Source organism: Aspergillus piperis, assembly GCF_003184755.1.
Source record: "Aspergillus piperis CBS 112811 unplaced genomic scaffold BO85scaffold_6, whole genome shotgun sequence".
Classification (NCBI taxonomy): Eukaryota; Fungi; Ascomycota; class Eurotiomycetes; order Eurotiales; family Aspergillaceae; genus Aspergillus; species Aspergillus piperis.
Window position 1 is genome coordinate 1,215,535 of NW_020291596.1, and position 13,984 is coordinate 1,229,518.

Consider the following 13,984-nt stretch of genomic DNA (forward strand, 5'->3'; position numbering starts at 1 on the left):
GCTCCCGGCATGGCCCGGTCGGGCAAGATGGTCCGACCGGCACAAGCACTACTCCAATTTAAGTCTATATTATACAATTGAGTCTGGACGTAGATCGAGTCACAATTATACTGATACTGTACTTGGGCATTTGCTGACAGTCATATATACACTTTTGGTTTCACAAAATTCATTACTCAGATTCCCATTCATTATGGCATGTTGACCGTCAGTGTTTAGGCGTGCTTCTGGAGGAAGTCCAGCGCGGTCCGGTATCCCCGCTCATACTCCTTGCGCACCTGCTCATCCTCGAGGTTGGAGCGAGCAGCCATCCATCCGTGGATCTGGGTGGAGAAGGTCTCAACATAGTTGGCCTGCTGCAGGTTGGCACCGAATGCCTCGACATCCTTGGGGTTCTCGTCCTTGGAGGCCAGCACCGCCATGGGGATGTTGACACTCTTGGCATCGTTGGGGTCGAGCATCGCTGGGTGGCATTGCACCGCCGCCTTGAACAGCTTGTTGTCCTGACCAGACGCCAGGGTCGTGATCTTGCCTCCCCAGCAGTAACCCAGGATCGACCAGGACTGGAAGCTGCCGCCAGCAGCGAGCTTGTTGGCCTCGGAGACAATGGAGGGGATCTTGGGCAGGTTTGCGGGAGGAGCAGCCTTGGTTTGGAAGAAGTTACCCAACTTCTGCTTGTGGTCGTCGGTCTGAGGAGGGAACCAGGTGATGTCGGCCGGCTCGCCCTGGAAGAAGTCGGGGATGAAGACGCGGTACTTTTGCTCGCTCGCGGTGGCCAGGATGTCGGCACCCTGGATGGTCTGGGGAAAGAAACCGAAAATGTCTGAAAGTCATTGCAAATCTTAGTATGGGCTTTAGGCAGGTTGGGAACGGGTCTATCATACCGTAGATGACGAGGATGGCCTTGGTAGCGGATTCGGGGCCGGTGACGTCTGGGTAGAGAATTAGTTGGTCCTTTCTGATCAATTGTGTTTGACCTACAAGTCTTCAAGCCATTGATGGTCTTGTATTCGCCCTTGCCCTGGTAGCCCTGGGCCACGATCGGGGGGATGCTGGTGACGGGTGAGTATGAAAAACAAGCCATTGACAGGGCATTACTCACGAGCAACAAGCCTTGTTGACACCAGACATGGCTGTAGAGGAACAGTGAAGGGGGCGCACGACACGACTGGAGAGAGGTGTGACGGGGGTCAGGAAGGACCTTCTGAGAGGGAGAGTCAGAAGCTGTCTGGAGAACATGTTAGAGACACAGGCGGATAGCGGACGCACAGGGTGAATGAGACGGATGAGATTGGGTTGGGTGTGGGATGGATGGATGAGAAATTGAAGAAGAGGAAGAAGAAGGAAGACGGGGAGAAAGAGACGACAACAGGGTTAAATGAAGCTGGGGAAAGAAAAGAGCCGAGATGCGAGGCCGACACACAGTAAACTTGGAGGAGTCGCATTTAGCAGTGAAGCTACCCCACCTGCCCTCGACGTCATCCGATTTTATCCCCGCCAATCCCGATTTCGCCCGGAGTTCCCTTCTTCCCCTTTCCCAGGGTCAAGCGTTCGTATCAAATCACTTGGACAGTGTTGCATATATAATTATTACGATGTGCCTTATAGAGCTTCAATTCTAACCAGGAAGGATAATAGCATCTTGCATATGCGGGGAATAGCCTGGACCGGGCTGAGCATTGATACTCTCCTGTCAGCCCCACCATTACCATCCCTTAGAACCATTCGTGAATCATCTCACGACCACTACTACAGCCATTCCCCAAGATAAATCTCATTTACTTTTCCGAATGAACTACCTCACGATATTTACGAGGAATAATTCATGGTTTGGGAGACATGCTTACAAGCGAGGTTAATCCCGACCGGAAGCTAAACAATACGGTCCAATGGTAAGGATTGATCTTTAAGTATACCTTAGCAACTACACACTCTTGACATTCTCAAATACTTCATATGATTGTCAAATGTTCAGAGTTGGTTGGCTTATTGTAAGGACGATAAAATATGTCATTATTCTAAGCTCTCTATATTGTTCACGAAATCTGGCTGAAACGCAATATTACTTAGATTGAAGTTTATATAATCCATCAGTCTCCTCGGTATGACCTTGACCTTACCTAGTAGTAGTACTACATTCCCTGATGAAGCGATCGTATAAAATCACTGTAAACGACAGTAGCGCGCTATTCCGCTGCTCACGATCCATACAAACTTCCCGTCAGCTTTTACCATCCCCCTTGCTGTGTGGACCTAGGTGTCGAGACTTCCGAAAACGGAAAGGAATGCCATAGGAGCAGCCAGATACCGCTCTTCTTTACAGTACATACACTTAAGAGCCTGGCCGTGCGTTTAACAATGATCATTCGCCACCTACAGAAACCATCCTTATTTTGCATGCCTACCAATTTTGTCTTGTTACACTGCATGTAGAAACCAGAGCGTGATGCATACTTGGGCCACTGATAACTGTGGTCGCCACATTCCAGGCTCCTCTTAGGGCCTACTCGCTAGTCAGGACGCAGTACATTTGATCATCAAAATCCAGCACGATGCTGGCATGCATAATATGGGCCGCCTCATATAAGACTAAGTCTGTCTTTCATGTCATGTATTTGAAGATTTCGAACTGTGCTGATGAGCTGAGCAAACACTTTTCCTAAGATATGGAGCCTACATGGATCATAGTCGATGAAATCATACACAACTCTTTTACAACCAGAATTTCGCGACATGCCACACAGGTGATTATGATATGACAAGACTCGCTTTTCTTCATCATGCCCGCAGCTAATTATCTCCGAAAATTGGTCTTGATGGCCATGGTACTGTCTTGAATCCATGTGCCAACAAGAAGTCATGTTAATGGGTCCAGCTATCAGGGCTGACATTCCAGCCTTGCGTCGAAGCTAATCTCGTGCTGGAAACTGCACTGTAGATCATGCCAATGTCTGACTCCTCACAGGTCTCGTTCTCTCCATAGTCCTTTTATTTATTCGTTTATTTATTTATGTTTTTCCTATGGTGCTGGAAACAATCGGCCAGTCATCATGTTATGTTTCTTATGCTCAGATCCTTGATTGCCCCCATGGTCATGGTCTGAAGAATATAGTTCGCTACTGAAACTGCTACTATATGTTACTGCATATAAATGCCGGTTGATCCCTGTACTGCCAGTTCTCATCCCGGTATCGGCATTGTGGTAGCAGCCAAGCCGGCCAATCTGCCTCAAAGTCTTGGTATCCGAGAACAAGTATATGTATGAGTATTGGTACTACACCTGACACGGCTGGCAGAGAACATTACTTACTGAACGAAGCACCTTGGTTTCATATGACTCTACTGGTTTCAATGTATACTTTGCAGCACACATTAAAGCTCATTACCATCCTGGAAATGCCAGAAATTATACCGCAAAAGCCTGTCTTAGGATTGAGCGCTTATATCACTGACGGATGATCAGATAACGGACACAGAACTATTCACAAAAGGAAACACTCAGTTCTTTGGATACCATTGGTCACTAGACATCGTCGTATCTCACAAATCACCTCATCCCGACCAAGCAATCAACATCCTATCTGCTCCACTCGCTAGTGCTATAACCACTCACCCAAGAAGCACGCCTTCTTACCCCCCATTGACACCACCCGTACTGATCCCCACACCGCACAGACAATTCAAGCTTCTTGCTGTCATCCAGTCACATTAAACCGATAGGCAGGAAGAATAGACTCACCATCTGGAGATTTACACGAGACATGCAGCTGCAGGAAGATGCAGGAGATAGGCAGTTGTTGTCACGTAATACAAGCAATGCTATGGTGACATCGACGTCTCCAAGCATCTGCCAACGCATTGTAGATATATCAATGGTCTGCATCACTCGTTAACTTCTATACAACTTTAAACTATACTCAGAACAAAAACATCACAATGTTCGCTAATAAGAGATTTCCCCGGATACGATGGTTCTCGCCGGACGACTCACCATCGGAACGACGTCTGCTCTTGAAACTTGACCTTCTCATTGTTCCTTATGCTTTCCTCGCTTACTGGACGAAGTATATCGATCAGGCAAATATCAGTGAGTCCACAAATCGGTACTTCAATTGGTACAATGATAACAATACTAATGTTTGCCAACAGACAATGCCTACGTCTCTGGAATGGAGGAATCCCTCAACCTACAGGGAAATGATCTCGTCAACCTGCAAACTATCTACACCGTTGGTGCCGTCCTAGGCCAACTCCCATTTGCTTATCTGTTCACCAAATACCCCATCTCGTACCTGATCCCGGGGATGGACTTACTCTGGGGAGTCTTCACCCTGCTGCAATACCGCGCCACTTCGTATGAAGAGATGATGGCATATCGCTTCTTAGTAGGATGGTTCGAGGTATACCCCAACCCATACTCCTACCTCATCTGCACTAAACAATTGACATTTCACAGGCCGCCTTCTTCCCCGGAATGCATTACATTTTCGGTACGTCTACGCACCAGAACCACACTCCAAGAAGTACTGACATCTGCAAGGATCATGGTACCAAAGCCACGAAATCGCCCGGCGCGGGGGCTTCTTCTACCTCGGCCTAACCCTAGGCACGCTAACAGCCAGTTTCATCCAAGCGGGCGCATCGGCACAACTCGACGGAGTCAACGGCCTCGCCGGATGGCGCTGGATGTACATCATCTGCGCGGTGATCACCATCCCCGTCGGGATCCTCGGCTTCATAGTCCTCCCCGGGACGCCGGACAAACCGAACCGAATCGTGCTCAGCAAATCGGACATCCAACTCGTCCGAACCCGGCTACAGAAAGCCGGACACGGGGTCCAAGAATCCAGCGTCTCATGGAAGACGTGTGCACGGGTCCTACGGAACTGGAAGCCCTGGGCGCTGCTGTGCGTGGACATTCTCTTCTGGAACGCGTGCGTGCAAACTACCACGGGTGGGTATCTTCTCTGGTTGAAGAGTCTGAATCGGTACTCGACGAGTAAAGTCAATGAGTTGTTTGCGATCGCGCCCGGGCTGGGGATGTTTTACACGCTGTTGGTGTGCTTCGCGTCGGATCTGCTGCTCGGTCCCGCGTGGGCGATTACGCTGGCGCATGGGTGGAATATCATTGGGCTGGTGATTCAGGTTATTTGGGATGTGCCGGAGTCGGCGCTGTGGTTTGCTTTCTCGACGATGTATTCGTCGGTGGCGATGTCGAGTGTGTTGATGGGGTGGATTAATAGTGAGATACGCCATTCGCCGGATGAGAGGGCGATTGTTTTGATTGTCTTGAATACGATTGCGCAGTCTACGACGGCGTGGACGCCGCTGTTGGTGTTCCCGACGGTCGAGGGGCCGAGGTTCACGAAGGGGTACTCGTTTGTGCTTGCTTGCGCGATCTGCTTGATTGTGTCGGCGCACGTTACGAGGTACTTTATCGAGAGAGAGTATGTCTGCTTTGATGGTTGCGGTTTGGGTGATGCTAATGTGTCTAGGGATCGCGCGATAGCTGCTAGTGATGAGGACTCCGGGGCTTCTCGAGACGAGCGAGAGTCTGGATCTGCTGTTGTGCAGGTTGCACGGCCTAAGGCCGAGTACAGGTATACTGATGGGGAAGGGATAGACGCCAAGTGAAGATAGAGGGGGTAGGAATTAGTCAATCAGATGTTGAGCCATCTTATCTAGCTGTCACGCAATATACCTGCATATGATGTAGACTCAGCATCCACTACCGCCCGGCACCGGAGCACAGTGTTTCATAGAAATACTAAAATCGTGTCGCGCATGATGCGGGGAAAATGGCGAATTTGTATCCTGCATGTCCATCCCACTGATAACACGCTTGCGCCATGGCTACATCTGATGGCGGGATTGGTGAGGGGTTCACACCACACCAGAGTATATCACTGCTACATTCGAATGAGAGTAGTAAACTGATACAACTACCTCAGAGAAAGCACAATGGGAGACATCAGTACAGACACCAGCCAAAATGGCAAGAAGCAGATCCTGCTCAATGCCTTTGACATGTCCACCGTGGGCCATCTGTCCCCAGGACAATGGAAGGTGAGAATCTCAACTCCACATCCTGCTCCTATACTGACATGACACATACAGAACCCAGCCGACAAGTCAGCCACGAAGCGCAAGCTAGACTACTGGATCAACCTAGCCAAGCTCCTCGAGCGCGGTGGCATCAACGCTCTGTTCCTGGCCGATACATACGGCGGATACGACACGTACGAAGGCAAACTAGACGAGTGCATCCGACGTGCAGCGCAGTGGCCCGTCACTGATCCGACGATTGTATGTCTCCCCCCTACACCCATTGCAAAATGTATACTGACAACCGGAACAGCCCATCTCCGCCATGGCAGCCGTGACCAAAAACCTCGCGTTCGGAATCACAGCCTCGACCTCCTTCGAGCCGCCATTCCTCCTGGCCAAGCGCTTCTCCACGCTAGACCATCTCACCAACGGCCGCATCGGCTGGAACATCGTGACCTCGTGGAAGAAAGCAGCCTTCAAGGCCATTGGCCTTGACACGCCTATCGAGCACGACGAGCGATACCGCCAAGCAGACGAGTACCTGCGCGTGCTGTACAAGTACGCCTCCCCCATACCTTCCATCCCCCCTATACCCTCCCTCCATCCACTAATATGAATCATCCAACAGACTCTGGGAATCCTCCTGGGCGCCCGACGCCCTCAACCCGGACCCAGAGAACGACAGCTACGTCGACCCGGACAAGGTGCGCCAGATCAACCACAAGGGGAAATACTTCACCCTGAACACGCGCCACATCGTGGACCCGTCCCCGCAACGGACCCCATTCCTCTTTCAAGCTGGCACTTCAGCAGCGGGGTCATCCTTCGCGGCGACACACGCCGAAGCGATCTTCGTGTCGAGCCACTCGCCCACCGTCCTGCGGCCCAAGATCGCCAACATCCGACGTCTAGCTGCCGAGCAAGGGCGGGATCCATCGTCGATCAAGTTCTTCGCGACGTTCACGCCGATTATCGGACGGACGGACGAGGAAGCGCACGCTAAGTATGAAGAAGTGAAGAAGTACGCGTCTGTGATTGGCGGACTGGTTCTGTTCAGCGGGTGGACGGGGATTGATATTAGTCGGATCCCCATCGATCAGGATATCACGGCGGCGGACTCGTTAGAGGTGCATAAGGTCACGAGTCAGTTGAGTGCTTTTACCACCACCAGCGAGGACGTGCCGCGGTGGACGCCGCGGGTCGTGGCGGAGAAGGCGGCCATTGGGGGATTAGGGCCTGTTGCGGTGGGGAGTCCGGAGAGGGTGGCGGATGAGATGGAACGGTGGGTGAGGGAGGCGGATCTGGATGGGTTTAATTTGGGGTATGTGACTACTCCGGGTACGTTTGAGGATGTGGTGGAGTTGTTGGTGCCGGAGTTGAGGAGGAGAGGCCTATATCCTGATGCTGTTGCGGAGGATGAGGAGGGAGAAGGGTTGACGGCGAGAGAGAAGGTGTATGGAAAGGGACAGAGGGAGTTGAGAGCGGATCATCCAGGGAGTAAGTACAAGTATGATGTTTATGTTGAGGAGGAGGAAGAAGCAGCAGCAGCAGCCTAGTAGTCTATTCACTGAGTGATTACTGGATATATCCTGTGACTACAAATAAACTACCACAATCAAAGCCACCAGGGCGCCGCAGCCTTCAATCCCAGTTTACCTACCTCTTACCAACTTACTTATTTACTTACTCCCACAGATTACTTTCAAAAATAAACATTCCCCTTCCCTGACCCTTCATGTTCCACCTAACACAGCAAACATAGCATGGCAAGGCATGGCATGTGTGTGTCCAGTCTAACCCAACTAATTACTTTTCCATCTTCCCCGCCCCCAGCATTCCTCCCTAACCACAACTGCCAAGCATGCATGAGTCTAGACTGGTCTGGACTTTTTCTCCCACCCCCAAATTCTCACTAGCTTAGAATGCGAGTTTCCTTTATTTGGGTTTCTCCTTCGGCCGGTAGAGTCAAGCGAGAGACAGAGAGAAAGAGAGAGACATTAGGCTTGCAGTAGCGATGCAGCGATGCAGCGATCTCGTGATCGATCGATTGCTGCAGCAGTGGTGTGAGTTCCGTGCCGGATTTAGATTTGTTTATTTTAGTTAATTCAAGTTCAGGTAAGTTCGTAATGGTGTATGGTATGTATGTATGTATGTATGTATGGTTCGGTATTTATTTCTTGATGTTGGAATATATAATAATAATAATTGATTGATGAGGGTTTCTTGCCAAGCTGCCAAGCTCGTACGGAGGGACATAATATGTTCATATATCCATGATTTGGGGGGCTTGGTGTGCTTGGCAGGGATTCTTTTACACGGATAGAATATATTTGGTAGTGTGAGGTGATGGATTATTGTTTTTTTTTTTTTTTTTTTTTTTTTTTGGATGAATATTATCTTCAGAAAGTGGTGTATGTAGATAGTTGAGACGGTGCTGGAAGAGAGCCGAGGCGGTGTGAATGAATGAATGCGCTCGATAAGTAATCATCTGAAACATGCAGGTAGATGCTTTTGTTAATACATGAATAAGTAGAGTGGCGATAAGTGTTGCTAACAGTATATTACTTGCCATCTATATATGTGGGTTTACAGTGGATATGGTGGATGGGTAACTAGGGACTACACTGGGGATGTGGATATGTGGCTACTTACTATTATGAGTATCCGTCTACAACATGCATCGGAGATACCAACATTATGATAGTGTCAACTTGGTGTCAGGATACTACACAACCAGCACCTCATACATATATAAATGACAATGGTATGGCCACACAACCATTGGAGGAGAAATCCCCAATACCTTGCCCCAATATAAACACCCTCTTAATACTACTACACGAAATAAAATATAGTGATTACTACTTATCTCTTTGTCAGAGTAGTACACCCCCGTCGCAACCTCACCCACTAACTAGATACTTTATCGGACCGACTCGACTCGACTGAAATCGGATGTCGGATTACGATAGTCCGAGATCAATATGAATACTCATCTTACAGTAGTAATCATATCACTGCCACACACACACAGACACATTCTAGGAATAGAAACATGATAACAAAGCGAGAGAAGCAAAATTCATCCTATACTCCGTACTATCCCTCGGACTGACTCGGAGATACCTCCTGTTATAAGTAGTAGCTCCCACTGTATAACAAAGCCACTTATAGTGTGCACAAACCAGGGCTCCATTCATTCAATCACTGCAGTCAGTTCAGTTCAGGGGAACCGAACCCCGACCGACCGATCAGGCCCGTTATCATCTCTCTTTCTTCCCTTAACATGTGAATCTGTCTTTCCATCTACCTCATGCCTAGGTTGTATCCGTGTATACATACCATCGGACACCTCCGCACCTAAGTATGTATACAACCCCCTACTAAGATCTAAACCCGTGTCACGGGAGCAACCTACTATAACACTTCCTAATATATCTACAAGAACGGAGTACCACCACCCCCTCTCCCCATAAGGCCAAGCCAAGCCAATCCGTACCATAGATACCAACTATGCTAGTTATAACTAGCTAGCTAGCTAGATCAAGCTTCCTGCAGCACTGGCTCGGGCTTTTCGCCATGGCGCTCGGATGATTAGGCGAGCTAGTCTAGGCATGGGGAGAGACTAGTTAGTTAGTTGGCTAGGGTAGTGTAGTGTAATGGCGAATCGCTTACTTGCTTGATTGCTCGGGATCCGGGGTTTGATTGTAATTGTAAGTTACTAGACTGCGTGAAGGGTAAAAAGAGGAAAGAAAAAGAGAAGTGGAGCGGACGGAGCATTGGCTGACATGCATGGATAGTGTGTATGTATGTACGTGACTAGTTGGGTAAGTGGTGTGTCGGTAAGATAACCGGGCAGAGGTAGTTAGTGATGGGGGTGGGAGGGTGATTGAATAGGGGGGATTTTTTAGTGAGTGGAATGTACTAAGGAAGAGGGATTGATCACCTGGTAGGTAGGTAGAAAGTAATTAGTCTAGTTAGTTGGGTTTATCGCGCATTGACTGACTGACTGAATGACTGACTGACGCCTTGCATGAGGGAATGCGATGGTGCTTGCTTACTTGAAGTGTGTATGAGTGTATGAGTGTATGAGTGTATGGTACTAAGATGAATAAGGAGTAAGCTCCTGAAGGATGCGAGGCTAGCTAGCTAGCCTTCTTTGCATCAAACTAGCTCATTCACTCACTTCCCCATCATCAATGGGTAAGTGATCATGATTATCCCCAGGCGAGTCATTCCCTTCAGTGGGCATGTCCGACTCCGAGGTAACTGACTAATGGCGACCTACAAATAACTAACTTGCTATTCTTCTAGACCACAATTTCACTTCATCCACAACAAAACTATATGAACAAAGTACACTACTCAACTATGAGTGATTAATGTATTTATACTTTAGTTTCTTAGTTTACTTTACATGGATTGACCCGTCAGGAAAGATACAAACAAATAAACAACTCCCTTAGGCTACTAGCTACGTTGCATCCCGCCGGATGGCGTAAGGCTCGTAAAACTGAATCCGCTTCAAGCTTTTTCGGACGGAGTCTGAGCTCGAGCCTCGTCTCTTCTCTCCTTTCTGTGAAGTCTGTTGTCGTGCCATTGAAGATGGAAATGGAAGAATCCTGTTTCGTGGTGGTGATGGCGTGGTGGCTTAATGACTTGATTTCTCAGGTAGAATGGTTGTTAGTATGATCTAAAAGGTTGTAATCATTAAGCATATCCCGCAGATCCCGAATCCAGTTGAATACGTGTTGGCGTTTGAGGCTTAAGGCCGACTGTCTTAAACTTTGATAGATAGAGTTGTGGTGGAATTGAACATAGCAAAGCTGTCATTTACAGTTGCCGCCGCTAGTCAGTCACCCATGGCTCAACCTTTTTTTCGGAACATATCTAGAATTGTGTATGCGATTTGGTGTATAAACTCAAGTTGGTACTTATGTTTAGTCTACGCTGATTCTTTTAACACTACGTTATAAAAACTTCCATAATTGAGTTCGCCACTCCATAAGCTGAGTGGTTAATGTGTCAGCCCGCGACATCTGATACACTCCATGTGTAACCTGCAAACTGTGATATCTCTCCTATCCTCCTCCCCCGTATTTTTAAGTTCGTTTGATGATTCACCTCGTCCGTGACAGTCCACCTATCAGCAGCAACACACCCACGCAGCCAAGCCTGATGTGTAGGTAAATCATGTTCGCTGGTTTAGCGCGAATAAGCACCTCTCTTGGCCCCCCTTCCTTCCCCCCCAGCCGGAACGAAAAAGTATAAAACTAGGTTGACAGCAAGGTTAGGAGACGGGCGCAAGGAACACCGTGACAAGAGAGATAGCTATGAGCCTATCACATGTTGTCCATCCCGGTCGGGTTGACGACGCCATCTCACTTAGTACTTCGTAGATATTATTGAAGTAAACTGAGTCTGTCATGATTGGAAAGGGATAACAGCGACAGCACGTAATCTACTATAGTCACTGTCGCGGTGGTAAGTACGGTGTGGAATCGGCCGGCTGCTGCTATCTCCTATCTATCTCCTAGCTTGCAGACGGATAACGTCCGAGCAGACCCTTTTCGAGGCCAATGCACACTAGCAGCTCTCCTGAGCGGCTAGGGAGACCACCGGTTGGTTTAGTGGGTATCTAGTCAGAGTCATTGCTAATTCAATACGTTTAGTCGGCTGTTAGTCCTCCTGGCTATAATCTCGCAGGCTCTACGCTGCGATGGCGACTGAATGAAGGGGGCAAAAAGACTGGTCATAACGATGTGCTTGATCGACGATGCACAGATCACATTGGCTACAAGTTGACCCATCGAACCCCCCTGTCTATGTAGGTCGCACCAAGTTCCACAGGAGTAGCTTCCGGGCAGGGTTTGTTTGTCCGGACCGGGGGGATTGAATTTTTGTTCGTAATGGCAAGGAGAGACCCCCTTGCGAGACACTGCCGAGAGGGTACAGCATGGCGTGGCATGGCATGGCGTAGCATGCGTACGGAGGATAAAATGGGATGACTGGCTGGATATGGGTGTCGAGAGGGAGGGAGGCTTGGATGAAGACAGTTTGCTTGGTGATTATTATTAATGCGTCTGTCACCGTGGCCGCCACCGCCCTCGATCTACCGACCCCTAACCCCCCCGCCAATACCGACAGGCTGGTGCTGGCCGCGCCTCCCGTCGGGAAAGGCTAGAGATGGTGGACCGTTAGGTTCCAGGGAGAAGAGGCCAAGCTTGTGATTTCCGGCGCCTCTTTGTTTGCGCAGTCTGGTCACGCACTACCCAGGACATGGGGGGAGAGGAGAAGGAGGAGGAGGTGAACCCAGGTACTACCCAAGGAGGCAGTAGCCTCCTCCTCCAGTAGGTAAGTACCTTGGACTGGGGCCTTATTTAGCGGTAATCCTAGGCCGGGGAGAGGTTCGTTGATAGGTAGGTCTCCACGGATCCTTCTCGTCTGGCAACCTTCCGCGGGAACCAATGACTGCGGTGGTTGGCATCTAGTCCACGGGGCTTGCATATGCGTTTCTTCAGCGGATTGATTTGAAACCCGACTGTTGACACCAGCGCGGATGGCGGTGATTAAGGTTGACCTGGTTGACGAAGCCATGCTGAAGCCATCCGAGGCTATCCATACCTGAAGTACACAACAAGCAGAGACAGAGGGGTGTTTCCATACCAAAACACCAATACCAAGTATACTAATAAGCTACGCACCAAGAAAGTGTAGTTTATCGTTCAAGTTCTCTGGATTTCTCATGAACAGAACAGAGTAAGTGACCGAGGGAGTGTAGGTGTACAGCTTGCGCGTGTCAAGCAAGACTGGCGCCTGAATGGCCGGCTATCTTGTCCCAAGATGCAGGCCGACCAGCCAGGCAAGTCAGGTGGGGCGTCACGGAGGGAAGAGTCGACGCTAACGCCCGGATGGGGATAGTGGGCCACACCCGAAGCCCGAGCCAGCCAGTGCAGACTCTCTTCCAAGGCGCTAGTACCGGGCGTATCGACGTTGTACCACCTGGGTAAACACAAACAGAGCAGGTAAAATATTCATACCGACCGTCTGTATGGGAGTAATCACCCAGACTAAAGCCAAGTAGTATGTAGTTAGATAGATGCTAGTTACGGAGTACTGAGTACTGAGCAAGTATACTGCCAGACACGGACCTATCCACCAATCAGTAGCGCTGGTCCAAGATTTGCGAAACTTTGGTCAGGCCAATTCCTACCTATCGCTTGGTTCTTCCTTCCCCGGGGGAATGAATGAATGAGTACACCCGCAGGACTGACTGACAAGTGCCAACAACCCTATCGTGGTCAGTCCAATATGCGCTCGTATTGGAAGTTGAGGGGGATCCTCGGAGGAATGGGACAGAATGATTGGAATCTCATCCTCCAGCGATTCAAACGATCGGGGGGACTGCCCCCCGTCAGAGCCAGGGTCCCAGGAGAAAGAACAGGTGACCTTGGCCGTGGAATGGAAGAAGCGGACCAGGGACCGTTTGCCTTTGACGGAGAATGGGTTTTTTTTTCTGCGCAAGTGCATTGGGATGAGGGCCGGGACGCAGTGTCCGTGCGAGCAGAGCAGGGCCCAGGCCAGAGCAGTCGATGGCCGACGGATACGAGGTACCAGAAAAACAAAAAAACCATCAACCGTGGATCGAAAACCACCTTTCCCTTCGGGTCCCGATATTGTTTCATCCAAATCTGGGAGCATTTCAATTAGTGATATCTTTATCTTGTATCAGCAAGTCATTGGATACCATACTGGGCCATCTTCCCTCCCCAGGACATAGAATGTTCCATTGGTGGATCTCCCCGTCGAGCTATACCCAAGTAATTCTCCGTACATCGGCCGGTCGCGGGCTGTTCTGCTAAGAATAATCTACTATGTATCTTCTCCCCCAGCTGCCAGTGTAGCTGTGCCCTGCCAGCTAATTATTGCCGATAAT

At 49.5% G+C, this 13,984-nt stretch overlaps 5 protein-coding genes across 5 annotated transcripts; 3 read left to right on the forward strand and 2 right to left on the reverse strand.

Moving 5' to 3' along the window:
• Positions 1-83: 83 nt before the first annotated feature.
• Positions 84-1,387, reverse strand: BO85DRAFT_519060 (dienelactone hydrolase family protein). Its single transcript, XM_025665014.1, has 5 exons — positions 1,270-1,387; positions 1,103-1,204; positions 982-1,052; positions 885-932; positions 84-823 (listed from the first exon to the last, which is right to left on the reverse strand). The coding sequence occupies exons 2-5, from the start codon at positions 1,129-1,131 to the stop codon at positions 216-218; spliced, it is 756 nt and encodes a 251-aa protein (XP_025517172.1). The 5' UTR covers positions 1,132-1,204; positions 1,270-1,387; the 3' UTR covers positions 84-215.
• A 2,549-nt stretch (positions 1,388-3,936) lies between these two features.
• Positions 3,937-5,678, forward strand: BO85DRAFT_418535 (putative MFS transporter Seo1; the record flags this gene model as incomplete). Its single annotated transcript, XM_025657820.1, has 5 exons — positions 3,937-4,087; positions 4,150-4,400; positions 4,457-4,490; positions 4,541-5,447; positions 5,496-5,678. 5 exons carry the CDS (start codon positions 3,937-3,939, stop codon positions 5,632-5,634), a joined length of 1,482 nt encoding a protein of 493 aa, XP_025517173.1. The 3' UTR covers positions 5,635-5,678.
• A 3-nt stretch (positions 5,679-5,681) lies between these two features.
• On the forward strand, positions 5,682-7,604 carry BO85DRAFT_418536 (xenobiotic compound monooxygenase, DszA family; the record flags this gene model as incomplete). Its single annotated transcript, XM_025657821.1, has 4 exons — positions 5,682-6,066; positions 6,118-6,306; positions 6,359-6,606; positions 6,677-7,604. Exons 1-4 carry the CDS (start codon positions 5,962-5,964, stop codon positions 7,602-7,604), a joined length of 1,470 nt encoding a protein of 489 aa, XP_025517174.1. The 5' UTR covers positions 5,682-5,961.
• Positions 7,605-8,310: 706 nt separating this feature from the next.
• Positions 8,311-8,656, reverse strand: BO85DRAFT_266932 (uncharacterized protein). The gene has a single exon (XM_025655060.1). The coding sequence runs from the start codon at positions 8,618-8,620 to the stop codon at positions 8,360-8,362; it is 261 nt and encodes an 86-aa protein (XP_025517175.1). The 5' UTR covers positions 8,621-8,656; the 3' UTR covers positions 8,311-8,359.
• Positions 8,657-11,966: 3,310 nt separating this feature from the next.
• On the forward strand, positions 11,967-12,271 carry BO85DRAFT_266958 (uncharacterized protein). The gene has a single exon (XM_025655061.1). The coding sequence runs from the start codon at positions 12,053-12,055 to the stop codon at positions 12,230-12,232; it is 180 nt and encodes a 59-aa protein (XP_025517176.1). The 5' UTR covers positions 11,967-12,052; the 3' UTR covers positions 12,233-12,271.
• Positions 12,272-13,984: the final 1,713 nt, after the last annotated feature.

Excerpts from the sequence above, each read along its gene's own strand:
- BO85DRAFT_519060 (XM_025665014.1), bottom strand. The coding sequence starts at position 1,131 with ATGTCTGGTGTCAACAAGGCTTGTTGCTC. Across the intron at positions 1,053-1,102 it reads GTCAACAAGGCTTGTTGCTC|CATCCCCCCGATCGTGGCCC; the intron begins GTGAGTAATGCC and ends ACCCGTCACCAG. Across the intron at positions 824-884 it reads GGCCATCCTCGTCATCTACG|ACATTTTCGGTTTCTTTCCC; the intron begins GTATGATAGACC and ends AATGACTTTCAG.
- BO85DRAFT_266932 (XM_025655060.1), bottom strand. The coding sequence starts at position 8,620 with ATGGCAAGTAATATACTGTTAGCAACACTTATCGCCACTCTACTTATT.
- BO85DRAFT_266958 (XM_025655061.1), top strand. The coding sequence starts at position 12,053 with ATGACTGGCTGGATATGGGTGTCGAGAGGGAGGGAGGCTTGGATGAAG.